Source organism: Streptopelia decaocto (genome assembly GCF_964273445.1).
Source record: "Streptopelia decaocto genome assembly, chromosome: 22".
In the NCBI taxonomy this organism is placed as follows: domain Eukaryota; kingdom Metazoa; phylum Chordata; class Aves; order Columbiformes; family Columbidae; genus Streptopelia; species Streptopelia decaocto.
Window position 1 is genome coordinate 6,890,807 of NC_138677.1, and position 19,292 is coordinate 6,910,098.

Consider the following 19,292-nt stretch of genomic DNA (forward strand, 5'->3'; position numbering starts at 1 on the left):
GGAAAAGCCTTTACCGGACTTGGAATTCCTGAGGATCTCCAGGCCGATGCAACACCATGTGGCCTTCTTGCCACAAACCCCAGACATTCGGCCCTCCGAGGCCTGACATTTAGCCGTACATGCCTGAACAAGCCTTGGTAACAATTCCTTCCTCATCCTCTCTGCTCTCCCCCATTCTCCCACCATATGAGAGCAAGTCTGAAAAAAATAACTCCTTCCACAGAGAAAGGTCAGCACCTAGAAACAGCCTTTTTTGTGATAGAGACTCAATTTTAAGCCCGTGTTACACGATAGCATTCGGAGCCCTCTCCACAGTCCCCTCCCCTCCACAGTCAGTTTCTCGTTAAGTTGTTCCTTACCCCCTTTCTTCAGCTACTCCCAAGCTACTCTCTCTTTCCAACAGAGAGGTGTTTAAAAACAAACAAACAAACAAACAAACAAACAAACAAGAGAAAGGTTTGAACAATGGAGAACAGCAATACACATGCAAAAGCAACAGTTTTGTTCAGTAACCAAGACTGACTTTAAAGTAAGGTATAACTCTATTCATGTTACCATACTGAACCAGGGAAAAGAATTACACTCAGCCCACACCAAACAGCATTCCAATTAATCACAACTGTGCAATACGCTTTTTGAGATGCAGGGGGAAAAGAAGCATCAAATTTTGCATACGCACTCCCCACTGCATCAGACAGCCATCAGGAGACAAAGCAAAATCACACATATCCAAATGCACTCCTGGTCCTCACCTTATTGGCTCTAATCTGCTTGTAAATGTCCGTTTGCTGCCGGATTCGGTATTCCAGGTCTGAGACGTGGGCTTGGAGCCAATTCCAGCGACTGACGATGGCTGCACGGTCTGCTGCCCATCTCCACTCTGCCCTTCGCCTCCTGGAAAAACAGGGAGGGGAGGGGGGATTATCTGGAGTGTGATTTTAATTACACAGTCCACAGAAAAACCCAGCAGATCTGACAGATGGATCAAAAGCTACATGCTGGATGGCACGACTGATACCATCTAGCCACTGCTAATAATTACCAACCGAACTACAGACGTGCTATAAAAGCCATGCCTCTGCAAAGCGACCTTAAAACAACTCTGGTACCCAGTGACTGAAGTCCTGCCTATGCAAGCATTAAGACTGTATTCCACGGTTAGCTACACCAGCAGCTCCAGTCCTACCTGGCCCCACATCTGCCAGACCCACTTTTCCAAGTCTTGGAGAAAACAAAACCCATCTGCCCTCCCTTGCTCGACTTAGCCTCTTTAAAAAAAGGCCTCTGTCATCAGCCTCAAAATATGCCTGAACACCAGTGCATACCTTGTGGCCACAATTAAAACTCAGCGGCAAGTTTCACAACACACCACCATTTGGTTCTACGAGTAACCACAGTTTGGAGATAAGCAACAGAGTTAACAGCACCTTGCACAAGTGCTCCCCTGCAAGAAGGTGTTGCAAAGGAAAGCGGCTCACAGTAAACTTGATTTCTGCATCTGATGGCTTTACCGAGCAAGGCTTACAATGGGCTGAGCAGCTGCCAACGCACTCCAGCATCCCCCGATCACGCAGGCTCTAATCCAGATCTCCAGCCCAGTCGTGTTTTACTCTGTTCCAAGAAGGATAATGCCCTGCAAGCTTTGCAGTCCCTCCTCCCTGCAAGGCATCTCCAGTCTGAGCCTAAATGTCACAAAATCCCCTCCACAACACCGGCAGGTAGAAAAGCAGCGCCTGGGAAGCAGATCCCCTTATCTCGCAGAGCCGTGTCTCCGAGCATCGCTGGAAAAGCTGCGCTGCTCTGGCCCGATCACGTGCAGAATTGACAGCGTTCTCATGCAATAGTTTCTCACAAGACTCTTCAGAACACGGTACTGCCCTGCCAGCCAAGTTTCAGTGAAATTTTACCACACTCTCATTTCAGAAGCTAAGAACAGTTTTACTGGAGAAGAGTTCATTTTTTTTATAGCTTAAAACCACAAAAGACCTCTGCAATAGCTGTATCTGCTTTTATGGCATCTTCAGCATCTGTGGATGCCACACGCTACCCAGGCCCCTACAAAGCCTGGACTCTAAGCCAGATCCTGGCAAGGGATCTGCCCTCTGGGACCCATCAGCATCAGGACTTTTTAAAGGAACAGGTTAAAAAAGATCGAAAGCTGCTGAGAGCACCACCAAACTGCCAGCTCCTTTGCTTGTTTCTGCAACCTTATAAAGCACCTGTGCCTGCTGGAACAATACTGGTCTGCTCTGTTAAATTCATGTCATTCTTTTGTTCAGATTACACAAAAATCAAGATTAAGCATAAAAATCACCATACACCCATTTAGATTTCTAAGTGACACAGCAGCGGAAGCAGCAGGAGACCTGCTCTTCACCTTAAAATCAGGACACCTGCTACCCCTGAAAAAACACACTGGATTTAAACCAAAAATAAACCAAGAAAGCGAAACAGGAATGTATACTTCATCTTCTGACACCCTGTGGCATAGGTGGAGGAGGGGAAGAGACATAATGATGGCTCAGCCACACTTTCCAAAACAGTACTGACTGTAGTGTGGTCCTCTATATTTAGAATTAAGCCATTTCAGAGCCTCTTCAATTACACCCTTTGCTGCAATGTGCTGTCAGCAACATCTATGTGTTTTCCTCATGTAGATCAGCTCTTGGATAACAAACTGCAAAGCTTCTTTAGCTTTAACCTCTATACGAATACTTTGCAAGAATGACTTTTTCTTGACTAGCATTAGAAAGTAGCGACCACGCACAAAACAGAGCATGTGCAGTCGCTTCAGTCAGCACTGGCAGCCACCTGAAACCTCAGCCAGACACCCCACTCTGCGCGGAGGGAAACCCGCTTTCTTTTCTAAACATCAGGGACTTTAATGTGACAATTAATAAAGAGTTTATTGCACTCACTTGAAATGGGTTTTGGATTAAGCTGAAAAGTTGCCTGAGGAGATGGCCATGGCTGCAGAGCTGCAAGGGGCTGCGTGGCTCGTCCTGAGAACGGTCTCGGGCTTCAAGAGGCAATGCTGACATGGGGAGCAATCAGAACGGCAGTTTGCCACGAACAGCTCCCACCATCCCAGCTGGCTCTGGATCGACAGCAGCCTGCCTTCGGTCTGGTACGGCCCTTCGCGCACTGTCCTCTCCCCGAGGATCCGAGAAATACACGTGCAAGATCCCAGGATCAGTTACACACACCTCTCAGACCGCCCCGGCCAATCTGCAGCTGCAGGAAGCCACGGCCCCATCCTAAACGTCGATTCTGCTCCAAAATTTCTGCACAAGCTGCCTTCCCCTTCCCAGCCCTGTGCTCAGCTCCTCATCCCGCTGCCACAGCACTCGGAGGGGCACGTTGTGACTTCCCGAGAGCTTCCCAAGAGCACCAGCACTCCATGCCATTCATTGCTCTTCACTACAAGAGGGACCCCATTGCCAGCCACAGCAAACAAAACCAGGGCACACCCGAGATAGGTTCCCATTTCCACCTGGGACCTTCAGCAGGGACAAAATCTGCCAACAGACCACAAAAGTGGTTTCAAATATGACAGTTTATGGCATTCAGCTGTCAACTCTACCAAAGGGCAAATCATCCGTATTAATTCTCACGTTTTCCTTGCATTACCCACCACAAGGCAGCAGCCCCGGGGCAAAGTTTAGTAGTGCAAATGCAATGCTTCACGTCCACACTGGTGCAATGCCTACTCCTGAACAACAGCGAGATGCCAAGAGACATCTCCTGGTTAACATCAACTCCTGCTGACTCACCAGAAACTGAAAAACATCAGCATTAAAATCAGATTAAAAAAAGTTTCCCATCGCTTTTCTCTGCTCAACTTTTGGGGGGCTCCAATGCCAGTATTGAAACCAGAGTAAAATATTGGTAGGCTTTCTGTTAGAGTCCATGCTAGGGTCAGCATTACCAATACTTACACATCCTGGAAAGCCAGGACATGCCCAAATGAAAAAGCCATGTACTCTGCTCACAACAAAAACCTGAGCGCCATCCCTCAAGCCCTGCACAAATGCAACTTTTCCCATTGCTCTCATGATCTTTAATTGTGCTAAGCTAAAGAAAAAAGAGATTTGCACCCAGTTCAGCTGCTATTTTCCACTTTGCTCCTGTCCTCATGCACTCTTCAAGTTCATTCCTCAGACCACCAAGCTTTTATCCTCCTTTCTTTTTTTCAGACCAGTACAAAACCAAATCTATAGGTGGAGCAAGAGTTAAACTCTGCCAAATAAACTTCCATGACAACTCCAAGACAGGAAGAGAAAACCCCACAAGCCCTCAAGAACAATCTCATTAGCTGATCACAGCATTCCTGGCTGTGAAGAAGCCAAAGTGAACAATTTGTTCAGCAGAACACCCGCCCCCACCCTGTGGACAGAAACATCAGCTTCTGAAGGGCTCTTCTATTCACAGCATGTGCTTGGCACTAAGCTGATCTAGTTCAAACCTCAACTCAGTTCATTCATTCCCGTATTCAGAAAACCGAAGACCTCTAGAGGCTGCGAGTAAAGAGCTATTTCCACTGTTCCTCACTGAAAAATCCCCACTGCTCAGGGGAAATTTGTGAGCACAAATCCTAAGGCATTTTGCTGCTGAGCAGGGCTGAGCAAGGATGGGGTCCTGCCAAGAGAGAGGGCAGCGCTGGCCCCAGAGCCCAGGGACAGGCGTCACCCGCGTTCAAACGGAGCAGATCACAGCTGCCCATCCAAAAATGCTGCTTCTACACAGCAACCATCACTCGAGATCAGGATATGAAACGTTTGTTTTGGCATCTCTAGCTCATTTCTATTAAAACAGAAAAAAAAAAAAAAAAAAAAAAGGAAAGAAAAAAAATTGTCCTGGGCCAGACATTAGAAGATGGCTGAGCCCGCGCAGACGCCGCGCAGGACGGGAGCGCAGCGCCGCGGACGCAGGCGCCTCGTACTCCAGCTGCTGAGCGCCGGTGTGCAGCCACGGCTCCCCGCAGCCCCTCCACCTGAAGCCCTGCAGCTCACTCCTGCACAAGAGCCCTTGCCCCAGGCCGCTCTCCCATGGCAGTTTCTTTCCCCAAAATATTCCCAGATCCCTTCCCAGCTGACAGTTAAGTGCAGCCAAGGACCTGAGAAACCCCCTGGATGGGTACAAAACTCAATCCACAAACAGACCCACAGACGGAAAACAAAGGAGGGAAATTAAAAATACCGAAGTGAAGCAACTGCCAAGGGGTCAGCAAGGGCCACCCCCCTGCCCAACCTGCTCATGGCACAGAGAAGAACAAAGCTACCGAACCACCTTCACAGCCCTTCCTGCCTACTAACAGACGATACTGGGATCCAGGACAATTTTAGCTACATTAGAAGCTGAACAACAGAAACGTACTTGAATCCACTCTAAGAAAGAAGCTCTCCCCTGAAACAAAATGTCAAGGGATTATGTTGGTGAACACCACTGTGTACATACCTTTGTATCAGGCTTATCTTAACAAGATTTATACTTCTGAAGTGAAAGTGGTTTCAGAAAAGGAAATAAAAAAGCTACCTCCTAAACTATCTTTCATCCCTTAAATGTAATACTTTGAAAAATAATATATGCCATGTAAGAGGAATCCCAGCAATCAGGCAGGCAACAAGCCAGCAAATTCTATGGAGATGCACACAGAGCAAGCTGTACTCACTTTCTCATCAGTAAACTGAAAATCATAATTTTATTCACCTCCCATTTTTAGCTCATAGCAACACTGCTGGCTGGTGAAACACCACCTGCATCGCCTGCGAAAAATCGTAACTCTAGTTCTCGCATGACCCTGTGCCACCTTCAGTGTCTGGCCATGGTGCAGAAACGGAGTTAACAGCCCAAATCAGAGCAGTTCCAGAACCCTATCAACCAAGGGTGAAACGCCACACTGCCCCGGGCGTTACACAGGGCACATCCGCTCCTGCACAGACAGAACATTTCATCCTGATGTGCAACAGCTCCGACCCCACCACCCCCCGGTTCGGTCCTGCCGTGGTCCCACCACCCCCCGGTTCAGTCCTGCCGTGGTCCCACCACCCCCCGGTTCGGTCCTGCCGTGGTCCCACCACCGCCCGGTTCGGTCCTGCCGTGGTCCCACCACCCCCCGGTTCGGTCCTGCCGTGGTCCCACCACCGCCCGGTTCAGTCCTGCCGTGGTCCCACCACCGCCCGGTTCGGTCCTGCCGTGGTCCCACCACCCCCCGGTTCAGTCCTGCCGTGGTCCCAGCACCCCCCGGTTCGGTCCTGCCGTGGTCCCAGCACCCCCCGGTTCGGTCCTGCCGTGGTCCCAGCACCCCCCGGTTCGGTCCTGCCGTGGTCCCAGCACCCCCCGGTTCGGTCCTGCCGTGGTCCCACCACCCCCCGGTTCGGTTCTGCCGTGGTGCGCAGCAGTGATTCACGTTGTGTCAGTGATGCTGAGTCACTTGCCTTGTCTGTGCTGGTTCTTCCTCAGTTCATCCACAACCCTAATGGAAACCCACAACCCTCAAGAGGAACATGTGGCAGCTTTCCCCAAAGCCTGGAAATGGAGAATAGTCTCTCAAAAAGGTTGGGTAGATCCCTTAATAGGTTCTGGTTTTAAGAACCGGATGGATGCAGTAAATGTCTTCTGTTTGGATGGTAACCCTAAAATACTAATTCGGGCCATCAGCAAAAGGACCTGCGTGATTTGATGCCAGCTCCCAAGCAGGGTCTGCGTCCACACGGCGGCCGCGCTGCCACAGGTCCTGCGTTGTGCCCTCCCCACCTGCGGCCAAGCCACCAGGAACCAAACCACCGCTGGGTTCAGCTCTGCGCTGACAGGTATGAGAGCAGATCGAAGGGACAGAAATGCTTAACGCTCCTGTCCCCTGTGCCAACCCAAGCGTTTATTCAGCTGTCTGAAAACAGCCATTCCAGGCTTTAGCTGCTCTTCGGACCCTAGCACCAGCGATTGTTCTGTGACAACAGTCTCAAATTCTGGTTTTATTCCTTCAGCTATGCCCATGCAAGTACTTTGGCCCCTGTCTGAATCCTGTTTCGGCACCCGCGAAGTACAGAGCAAAGTGTGGGGTGAAGGGAAGGACCAGGCCAGGGACACGACGTGGGAATCAGAGGAGCACGGACACAAGGAGCGGGCGGTTACGCCAGCAAAACCGACTCTCCAGATGCACAGCAAAGCAGCCCGTCAAAAAACACATTTATAAGAGAATTTATTAGACTACTTTTTCAATATAGTTCTCCACATGCTCACAAGCGACTACGCAGGCACAGCAGCCAAGCACACAACTAACACTGCCCGCTCATCATCGCACCGGAAAACACAGGGCAGCGCGTTCCCTGCAGCCGAAGCCGCGACGGACAAGGTGAGACTACACCATGCCCGAAAGGCGTTTGAAACTGAACAACGTTTGTTCCAACTGCAATGCACTTCCAGTCCATTGGGAATTTTCCCCTTCGAGCTCTGAATTAATATGCCATTCTCAACAATACAGACTAAACACCAAGATGCCCACCTTTCCCCTCAAAATGCCTAAAATAGTATTGTTCAGGCTCACAACTTCTTCCTGGAGCCTATCTTCCTTTTTGGCAACTAAGGTCGTTTATCAGTATAATTTTGCTTACAACAGCCTCCTAACGTGTCTGGGTTGCACAGGACAGCACAATCACTATGTTTTTTTGGATGTGTAGTTTTCATTAGAAGTTATACTTTTTCTGTTAGAAAGCAGAAAGTGGCAGAAGCACTAAACCAATGGAAATTTTTTTTTTCTCCTCTTCACACTAAAGGTGAGATTTCAAGAAGAGATTTGCAACCTCCCTTTGGCAAACTCAGTAGCTAGTGACCAGCAACTCCTGATCACCAAGCGGAGGATACGGTACATGGTAACGCAGGCTGCTTTTACCATCTTCGCTAACGCATCCTGAGCACAACCAGCAACAACAGTCAAAGCTTTTTTTCTTGAATCTCTCTAAAATAAGAGGTCCTGAAATACTTGACTAATTGCACACATTGCAGCTCCCCACTCAGCACATGCAGGTGGGTACACTGGCAAAGACCATAAGCCAAGCATCCCCCAACACAACCCTACAGAAAACCACTGTCCTCTCTAGAAAACAGTATAAAATAAGCAAAAACCGCTGGGACACCCTCAGTCAAAGATGCCTCGCGGGCCGGGACGGCCAGGGCTCGCAGCAGCAGCCAACATTTTCCAAGCAGGTGCGCCTGAGCAAACAAGCCACTTCCCAGCGCTGCGCCTCCTTCAGCCGGCGCAGGACAGCACCTCGCCGCTGCAGCGCAGGACAGCACCTCTCCGCTGCAGCGCAGGACAGCACCTCGCCGCTGCAGCGCAGGACAGCACCTCGCCGCTGCAGCGCAGGACAGCACCTCGCCGCTGCAGCGCAGGACAGCACCTCTCCGCTGCAGCGCAGGACAGCACCTCGCCGCTGCAGCGCAGGACAGCACCTCGCCGCTGCAGCGCAGGACCAGCTGACTTTCGGGACTGCTGTAAACGAAGCCTCCCTGAGATCAGTGCAGTCAAAACACTGAAGAAGGGAGCGTTCAGCATCTTAAATTCTTCAAACAAGAATAAGTGTACGACAGAGAGGAGACAATTACAGCACAGAGTAAACTGTCTGAAAAGTTATTACACTTGTTCAACTGCAAACCCCTTTGTATGTGTGCAAATAGAGTAGCCTGCTGTCAAAGAGGGGGAGCTCTCACTATAGACCATTAGTGGCACAACCCCTGGGGAAACAAGAATAGAGACTATGCAAATCAGGATCTATTGTTAAAGGGGAGAATTTATTTCACATTCCTGAGCAGCAGTGTTCCTGGAGCATAACAATTGGTGAGGCCCTTCTGCTGAGTACTGCACATTTTTATGCTCCACAGTAAATCAATATTCCATAACACAGAAGCTATGTTAAATTACTGCTAGTCTGAGGACAGCAGCTCACGGCTCCAGTTGGTGAGCAGCACTACTGCGACACCGTATCAGAACAGGACTTATTTAGGACACCTTCTTCATCGTTCAGAAGAGTTCACTTAAGGCAGAATTTACAGAGTTATTCTCCAGGATGTTAAAACCCTTCAGCTCACACCATAAAGAGAAAGACACCAGCAAAGGCAGTTCCTGATCGTGCTGCCCTCAACTTGATCTAAACAAGTACAACTACAGTCACCTAGTGTTGCAAAACTTTCCACTCAGGCAGCACCAGCAAAACTCTCTCATGGTAATTAAGAAAAACTGCAGTTAGTGTTGAAGCGGAGAACTCCTTGGACCCCCCAGCCCCGCTCTCCTTCAGTCTCCATCCAGCCCCCGAGCTGTGAGGACCCACCGCAGACTAACACAGGTGCAGACACCTGCCCAGGCTGTTTTCAGCTGAGCAGCTTTTGATCTCCATCAATCCAAGCAGCACCGAAGCGAGCAGTCCAACCAATAAAACATGTTTTCATTTTCTTCCTGGTTTAACTTGCAGGAGATACAGAGTCTTTACTTTCTCTCCCACCCACTGCACTCACTAAGTACCGACAGACAGAACGAGTGAGTAGCACTGGATGCTCCCGTCTTCACAGGAATGAAAAATGCAGCTTCGGTCTCTTTGCTTTTTATTATGCAGCCATTAAGACTCAACGTCGAAGGGTGTTTCGTCATGGGTCACAGGGAAGGGGGCCGTTTTTGTTTATCTCCACAGGTTTTGCAGCCCAAGATAAAAATGAAACTTCAGGATAAGTGATTACACCGAGGTGGGTGTCTTCTCTAGGCCTGGGAAATTTCTGCACCGCTGAGATTACTTCACCCACCTCATCTGCTCTTCGATGTCCTGGAAGGAAAGGGAGCAAGCTGTGCAAACGCATGCCTCAAAATGCCGAATTCCAACATGAAGTTTGTCCCTGACCACAGCAAGGAGGTTGGAACTAGGTGATCTTTAAGGTCCCTTCCAAGCTAAACCATTCTATGATTCTAAGTCGGTGTTCTGAGCTCTGAGCATCACAAAATTAATCTCTGCTCTGTACATGAAGCACAAAAGCCTTCTCTTAAAACTTTTGTTTTGCTTTTCAGTCTTCCTTGCTGCTCATTAGAGCAAGCAAGTTTTTAAGCTCACACAGAGGCACAAATAGAGAAGAACACACTTGTCTGGACCGTGTAGTGACATGAGGACAATATAGGTGGAAGCCAAGAAGGATTTCCAGTCGAAGCTATCATCGATGCCAAATACGGCTGAAATGGGCCAGAGCGGGCAGTGAGAAAGGGCAAACCAATGGAATTTAGGGAACACCAAAACAGCAAACAGAGGCAGCAGTGATGTGTAAGAGCATCAGTAGTGCGAATTCACCCGTCAGGTGCAGAGCCAGGGCCCCTGACCTTCCTGGGAGCAGCAACACAAGCTGCTTCCCAAGGCCGCCGGCAAAGCCGCGCTGCAGAGCAGCCATCTGTGCGTGTGCAAATGCATCTCGCCCCCACTCATTCCTGGCTTGCCCTCATTTCCAAGCCTTCAATCTGAGTTGCTTCAGAGTTGTAGGAAAAATGAAAATGCAGGTTTTCTTGGCTTGAACCCTGCTCAAAGTAACAGAAGCACCAGGCCTTTCAGGGAAAGAGGACACCCACTGAATAAAGCTGCTCACCGTGCAGTGGAGTCTGCAATAATGGACGCACCCACACAGGCACACCCTAACACAGTCCCCCAGCACCGCAGGATCACCTCTTCAGTCTAAAATAGCGCAAGGATAAAGCTGCACACCAGCATTAAAACTGAAGGTCACTCAGTCAAAGGGAAGGGGCAGATAGGCTATTTCTGGCAGCAGTCCAAAAGAAGCTTCCTCTCTCAACTCAAAGAACCCTTCCAGTTAACACAGAAATAATATACTTCTGGCCTTCAAGCCCTTTGTCTAAAAAATGGGATAAAATAACCCTGGCTAAAGGACTACTATACAGTACAGGAGCATGAAAAAGTTCAGAGAGAAATGGAAAAGGAGAAGGAGAACAGGAGACAAACAAGAATCATACTATGTTCGGTTTTGCCTGGAGCCATAGAGAAACACAGCACAAAGCAGCTGTGCAGCACTGGGGCGGTATGGGCAGGGAGATGGGCATCTGCCTCCGGCTACTTAACTGTGGACAAGCAGCACTAGAAACACAAGATCAGAAGGCATAAATAAAGGAATTAGCAATTCCATCCACAGCAAAGGACGCAGAAAGGTTTCACAGCACTGGATCAAATCTGAGGCCAGGGTCCCAGTAAGGATGCCGGGGCAGACGATGGGTTTGGGGTAGGTAGACTCAGGGCACAAGTGGGACAGACCCCGCGCAGCGCTGTCCCGGAAGGCGGCTGAGGATGGACAAAACGCAGCCGAACGGGATGCTGCAAAACCGGAGTTTTATCTCCATTAGGAGAAGAAAGACACAATCTGCATTGTTCAGCCATGTGAAACCCCTTTTATAATGGATGCTCCAGTGCACAAAGGACTGAAGAAACACAGGATTCAAATATCAAATGGGAGACAAAACAGACCGTCTCTGCTTTCCAGGAAAGGACTGAGCTCCGACCAGGTCAAAGAACCTTCTAGAAGGGCAAGTCTGGCCACTAATGAACGTCCCTAATGAAGGGTTTTCAGGGCACTTCTCATCTCACTGTGCTGGGCAAGACTCTGCGTTATCCTGGATACCCAGACCACACACAGTCATTCCATTTACAGTGCACAGCTTAACGTACAAACCTCCTGATGATGTGGAATTTTGATCCAAATGTCTTAGATGTCACTCCATCAATTCACCACCTGTTTCCACCTCTAAAAAACACTTTGTTACCAAATGGTTATTAGGTCTCTAGTCATGCTCTGGGCAGGGGAGACAGGCTTCAGATGACAAACTCTGGATAACGCACAGAGCCAAATGCATAAAGTCACCAGTGTGCAGCCACCTTTCTTCTACAAAGCAAGAAGACATCAGCTCATAAAATTTATGGAAGTTGCGAGCTATCACGAAGAGCAGATATATGGAATTAACTCCGCGTGGGCTCCTAGGAGGAAATTCCCATCTGACCAGGAAGAAAAGCAAAGAACAAACAAAAAGTAAGAAGGGAAGGAACTCAACAGCAGTGTCTATGGTTGTATATCCATGGTCAATTACATGGGACTCTAATATTTGAACTCATTTACTCCATCATGCAGGAAAACCTTCCCCTAGGAAGCAGGGCACGACAGAACCCCGGCCAACCCCGTACCCTGCAGCGGGCAGCGCAGCGGCGGGAGGAAGGAGCTCTTTGGGTTTACACCGCTCAAAGCTGCGACTCCAGTCCTGAATCTCCTCATTCTCTGCTCCATCACATACTTCGCTTTCGATCCTGGATGTGTTACTTGACATCTTTTTCTCATCTATAACACAGCCAGAGGAGTTCTGGCTCATCTTCAAGAGTAGCCGTTATCTATGGTGTATTTATTGTCCCAGGAAGAAGATTGCTTTAAACTGGAAAGGATTTAGTATCACAGAAGAAATTCAACCCGTAACCATCAATTTACCACTTTATTTCTTTTAATTAATTAAACACATGCCAAAAACATTCTCTCTGATCAAGACAGCACACCCTCCGAAGCAGAGCAGAGGTCAGGGAGAAAAGGCAGAACAAAGGGCCGTTTTTCACCTTGTGTAACTGCTAATTGTACAACTGCCCTCTCTAACTAAGGGCTGAAACGTGCAAGCAAAATATGTATCTTGTATACACAGGGACAACAGTTTAGAAGTGATTATACAGACTTTATTTCATTTTTCGAGATTAAAGAAAGAAGGAGCAGCAGGTTAACAGTCCACTCATAGCAACTGTACTACTACTACTGTTTAGGTTTTTATTGGAGTTCAGCTACACAAGGTTACACGCTCCCAGACGCTTCCTCACGACCTCCCTGCAGGTTCAGGATCTTCCCAGAGACGCTTTTACTGCTTCATAAAGCTGCAGAAAGGACACGTGGTGTTCAGCAATTATTTTTGTCCCCTTGTGCTCTATTTTAATTCCTCAATGTTGCAAGGAAAAAAAAGGCGCTATAACTACCCCTTCCTTTTAGTAATCTTGAATGTTTATTAGCACACCTGATCTACACAAAAAGCCCAAACCAAACACAACCACCCATATGAGCTGGTCTCCAGCAGCCTACCATCACAGCTTTTGCACAGCCTCCCCCTGCCCCCGCTCTTTTTTAAATCCACCCTTCCCTCAAAGCTCCCGTTTCACAGTGACCTTGCCAGCTTGTGCACCAGAGACTGGACAATAATTCAAATGACATGGCAAAATTTTGTAGATAGAGGGAGCAAGAAAATCCAGCTAAGTTTCAAAATCCTGCCACCCCTTCACAGCCACCTCTCCCTGTGTAACATTCAATTACGGGAAAAATGAATGAAACGTCAAGTTATTTAGAAGCAAATGCACATAAATTTGTGAACAGAGATCCTTAACCTCCGATCTGTCATAGGCAGGAGCGATCTCTTCCCCACCAGTGTAGGCAGGAAACTGAGAGGGAACCGCCTTATCAGCCCCGCTCTCTCCTCCTCCGTCTGCTCCTTTGCTGTCTCGAGCAGAAAAGCAGATGATGTAATGCCCTTTCCAGAACAAATACAACCATGCTGCATTTTCCCCCTAAGTGTATGGCACCATCCAACCCTGACAATATTCAGTTTTTTCCAACCACTTATACAAGGCATGAAAACATCCCAAACTCAAAAGCACCCCCTCCCTGCTAGATGAGATGCTGCATGGGACATGAGGTCCTGCACTGGAGCACACAAAGCTCCTACTTCATCTACCATGAATACCTATCACGGACAGATTTGGAGGATTGTTGGCCATTTACTGTTTTTTCTGCAATATGCAGTGAGGAGCAAGAAAGGAGGCACGTCAGCGCTGGTTGCTGCTGCAGTAGTGTGCCCCATCGCTAAAGGCAATCCTACTGCTTCCAGAGTTCAGCCCTGGCTTCTGCGGAGTTTTGAGACCAGCTGCAGCACATCCAAGCCTTAATCCTCAAACGTGGGGCTGACTGGCTGCTGCCGCTGACAGGTGTGGACTCGGGAACCTGGACTCGTGACAGAGCCTCAGTGCTCCCTCCATGCCGCTCCTCTTTGTGAAAGCTGAACTCGAGGAAGCAGCCCAAACCCAACCCCACCTCCCGCCCGGACCTGGGCAGACAAACCCCGGCCTCCACGGCCGATGCTGCTGCCCTGTCCTGCCTTGCCACCGCCAGGAAATTCCCTGCACGGACCTGGATTGAAACCAACGCCGTCTAAGTTAAAAATGAGACCAGAGACACCCACCCCAATCGATGGGTAGCTGTTGGACCCAACAAATTTGACAAAGAGGAAATAAGCCTGGTCACAATTCAAACCCTTCTCTGCAACCATTGCACAAAGGGGTTGTGCAAACGTATTTCATAAAAAGGTCAGAGAAATGAGAAGGCAAATGACAGACAGGTGGCACGGCTAAAGGAGATAAGGAAGAAGAAGGAGGCATGAGCATCTAAGCCAAGAAAGCAGCATCCAAGCAATTCTTCAATTAAATCCTGGTTTGGTTTCACAGCCCTATGCTTCAAAGTTGACAAGTAGTAAATGTGAAGTGGAAAGTCCTGTTTTACTTTGAGCAGGGGGCCCTGTACGTGGAAATGGCATCTCTGAACACAAGACACCGGTCACCTCCCAGCAACTCAAATTCAGAGGTGTCGACGTTTTCCTGGCAATGGAGCCAAAGTGCACTTACAATTACAGTCTAAAGGACAGCGTGAATTTAAGGCACACTGCCCTCAAACCTCAGCAAAACTCCCGCTGGTTTCCATATAACCTTTGTGCAAACTCTACAAGACAACCATCACCTGTTTGCATTACAGGAAATTATTACACTGTCTGTCAGAAAAATGGACACCCTGGTGCTTTATCTCATCTTCTAACATAATCCAAATACAGCCCTTTCATTTCAGAATTCAGCTTGTCAGAACTGCAACACCATTTCAGTATCTTCTGTAAACGTCCGTTTTTTAAGACTAAAGCTTCCTACATTTTTAAAAGTTATTCTTTTACATTTTAGTGTTTAATTGTTTAAAGATAACTCTTTTTGAAAAAACCTTTGGTACTCCACAGCTTCTTGATCAAGCCATCAGCATGACACAGAGCAGACAAACCACACTCCAGGATGATGAGCAACTGAAAGGGAAGACCAGGCACAGGAGGCATTTCGGGTAGTTTCTGCAGAAACAAAAATCTAAATGAACCTTGACTGAACCAACAAAAAGTAGGAAGATGCACCACCGAGAGCAAGGTCGTTTACTTGTACCAACAGCACATGAAAGCATGAAAAGACACAACACTTCTGACCACATTTCACAAAGTACTGGGATTTTTTTAGTGGGTTTATTAAAAGATGCTTTTAAATTCAGGAAAGACATTGTGGGAATTCAAACATCACTGTGAAGCTTCATTAAAAAATAAACAAATAGGGAAATGATTCATTCACAGGCAAGAAAATTTTCAGTAAAGTCACAAAGACGAGACTTTGAAAGGCATCACATCTCACATTCAAATCTAAGCTCTGTTCAGATGGTAAGAGGCAACAAGATCATATCCACAAGTACTTACGTTTGCTACGCAGCTTCCCAGCCCAACGGGAAAGGAAGGAAACAAGAACTGATGGCTACAAGAACAAACTAGGCACATTCAAGCCAGAAGTAAAAAGTGGTTTGGAAAATCCTCTGCAGCTCAGGCAAGCAGGAATTTACTCAGCTAAATCACACAGCCTCTACGATGATCTCTTCTTACATAAATGATCTCATCTGGCTGTATGACCTAAGGCTACAGAAAAACAAAAAAATCTTGACACCATTTCCCTAAGCTTGCTTTCCTTCTTTTCCTGCCAGTTCTCTCAGTATCATTCAGTCTCCTTCCAGCAGCCTTTCTGCCCCATTGCCCCACACACTGCACCGCTCTATCCACCCCAGTCCTGTCCAGCAGCTGGAAGGCGCCCTGTCCACACACCCCGCGTGCCCATCCAGGAAGTATTCAACCACAAAATATTCTCCGTCCCAGCAACGTGTCCCCACCACCAGTATCCAGCAAGTACCAGCATCCAAACGTTCAGCGCACTAGCTGTGACGTGGTAGTGCTGAGAGACAGAGCCAAGTGGCCGGATCACCTGACGGAATCGGCTCCACTGCAGAAGCTTTAATCCAGGGATTTCATTCTAGTTTCCATTAAATTCTCCCCCAAAAGTTGCCACAAGTGTTGAGATGCCCTCTGAACTGCCCACTGCTGTGCACACCAACGAAATCAGAACTTGAAAGATGACTGGACAAGTATCAAGAACTGCAGTTTCAGCAAATTTTGGTTACTGCAGGTTCCATAAAGGCACATATAGAAAATTAAAGTTACCCAGATGGCAACGATCCAGCAGATCTTATATATGCCGCCTTCTTCAAAGAAAGTCTAAAACTAAGAAAACTGGCAGGCAAGATTCTGTCCCTTATACAGATTTACTACTTGCCCCAATTCCTGCTCTGTCGCCTGTTCTGCGCAGCACAGGGCACAAGTGGCTGCCTTGCTCTGGCAAATGAGTCTCAAGCAGAGCACAGCTCAGCTCTGCGTCAGCCATCGTTTTGCTACCAAAATACCTTCCCTTTTATGCACGGGATGCTCAGGCGCAGTCAGAGGTGCACCTGCCTCCCGCAGCTGGAAATCCTGCTGGGAGAGGACGTTATCTGGTGGAGCTTACGCCTGCTTCACACACTATTCATGAGACAACTAAAAAAAACTAGTTATGTTTCGGAAGTCACAAGTTATTTATGGCATGTTGGCGAGGGTGTTACTTGGACAGCTTCAAGCAGGTCCCTAAGCTGCATGTCGGGGTTACAGTCCTACAGTCACATGCATGGGGCATTCGAAAACATCTGGGCTGAATTAGACTTGAAACATAATACAACTGAACTCCAGCACAGCGAGGTCCCTAAAAGCAATCCTCCAGCAGCTGATGGCTCAAAATCTTACCTGGAAGCATCATTCAAAGACCTTCATCAATCTCTTCAAAGAAGAGACAGAGAGCGGGGCTATGTAACCTGTGGGTGTCTGATTTATTACAGGTAATGTGAGCAAGGAGAAATTCAAATACATCGTTAGAAAACGAGGTAGAACAGACTTGGAACAAGCACCTCTTGCAGCTACTCCTAATAAGCAATCCCAGTGCTTCACCACAGCCATAGTCATCCTCCCAAAGTCCCAGTCAAAACTCAATGAATCACATACCAAAAACCAGCAAACAACCGAAAGTGTCTAGCTCCAAGTTGCTGGAGAATCTGATTACTCAGATTGCCCTGCAGCTAATGGAAACAGAGACGTGGTGTGACGGAGGTGACAAAGCCAGCCTATGCTGCACTCTTCCTACAACAAAATCAGCGTTCAGTTTTCCCTCGAGCACACACAGAGGAACAACCCATCACAACCAGATGTCTCCCTTTCTGCTGCTCTGACTGTTCACAAAACCAATAGCCTTCTAAAACGTATTTAGTAGTAACTTTTGGTTTTTTAAGAAAAATTAAGCCTCCCTATTGATTTAATATAGCAGGAAAATAACAGGTTGCACCCATTTTCAAGTATTATTACAGAAAACATAAGTAAAACCAGAAAAAGTGTTATCTAATTGCAGCAGTGTAGCATCCCTACATCTGCTCACCAGACACTTTGGGTCAGGGTCAGGTTTACGCAAAGGTACAGAAAGTTGGACAACGGTGGGGGAAAGGAGGAGGCTAATAAATGTCAAAATTCATTATGCATGAATTCTCTTCAACCACCTACTGTTCAAAGATTGAGTGCCGACCATGATTATTTTCATCTTTCCAAGCCTTCATGAACTCCTGCAAAACCTGCACGTGTCTTGAGACAAAATGGATAAATGCTGGCGCAGTGAATAAAACCTGTGATCAGTCTTTCCATGTTTCAGTGCTTCTCTTGGTTATATCCTTCTTTCATAGGACAACATCCCCCACCTCAAGATGGAGAAACTGTAATTGCTTCAAAACAGCGAAGAATCCCAGAGTAACTATTCTAGACTTCACGACACTGCTGGGACTACAGCCCTCAGTGAACACAGCTTAAAAAAAACACTCTATGCCCTCTTCCCTTTCAACTCTCTAAAATAAGGTGTAAGAGGAAAGCTGCCAAGACACTGAAGAGTAAGGCCACCTGTTCTGCTAAGTGAACTAAAGGAAGCAATAACCAAGTGGCAAAAGCACAAAGATAAAGGGTTTTGAAACTTCACCGCAATGACAAACGAGCCAGGAACTGCTCTCAAGGACTCAAGAGCCTGTAATGTGTCCCTCCGGGCCCTGGGAACAACCCCCCCATGCACAAAGCAGTGGTGTCACCTCCAGAGGTCCTCACAGAAACACCTGCAGAGGAACTGTGTTTACTTCAACTATTTTGCTTACCAAATTGAGTCATTTGGCTGACTGAGATTAAGTAATTACCAGTTGTATGGCAACAAAGGTAGGACAGCTTCATGGTTTCTGGAACAGAAAAGCAGTAAAATTTGGTCCCAGAGCAGAGCGAGTAGAACCAAGAGATCATTGCTGCCTCATCATTTTACTCAAAATGACATCAGTTACTTCGGCCCAATTATGACCTACATGAAAATGTAAAGACTCTCACCAGAAGAATCAATCCAGTGCTCCGCTCAAAGTGGTCACTGGGCTTCTGGTCAGATCACTGAAGTGATTCATATTGAAAAGCAATGTGAGTTTTCCTCCACTACCCAGAGGAACCAGGAGCAGCTATTTTCAGCTGCCAGCCCGTCCTGCAACGCGCCCAGAACGCAGAGTGCAGGCACGGAGCGGCGGGAGCCCGCGCGGCGGGAGGAGGCAGCCGCTCCCGAACCAGCACGGACGCCCAGAGGGAACGGCGAGGTTAGCTGAGCTGCTGCCGCGCTTCCAGGATGGAACAGGTTAGCTGAGCTGCTGCCGCGCTTCCAGGATGGAACAGGTTAGCTGAGCTGCTGCCGCGCTTCCAGGATGGAACAGGTTAGCTGAGCTGCTGCCGCGCTTCCAGGATGGAACAGGTTAGCTGAGCTGCTGCCGCGCTTCCAGGATGGAACAGGTTAGCTGAGCTGCTGCCGCGCTTCCAGGATGGAACAGGTTAGCTGAGCTGCTGCCGCGCTTCCAGGATGGAACAGGTTAGCTGAGCTGCTGCCGCGCTTCCAGGATGGAACTGCTGCATGTGCTCAGCATTATCGTCAAGTCTAACGAGAGCAGACTTGGCTCTGGTAGAGATACTAGAATTCATACACACA

The 19,292-nt window shown here is 48.0% G+C and overlaps 1 protein-coding gene across 4 annotated transcripts in view; it reads right to left on the minus strand.

The window, feature by feature from the left end:
• The window catches only part of KANSL1 (KAT8 regulatory NSL complex subunit 1), a 71,688-nt gene that overhangs the window by 22,065 nt on the left and 30,331 nt on the right, over positions 1-19,292 (minus strand). For all 4 annotated transcript variants that reach the window (XM_082070609.1, XM_082070611.1, XM_082070608.1 and 1 more), the window contains exon 3: positions 753-894. In XM_082070609.1, coding sequence (XP_081926735.1) covers positions 753-894 — 142 coding nt within the window. The remainder of the gene's footprint in view (positions 1-752; positions 895-19,292) is intronic.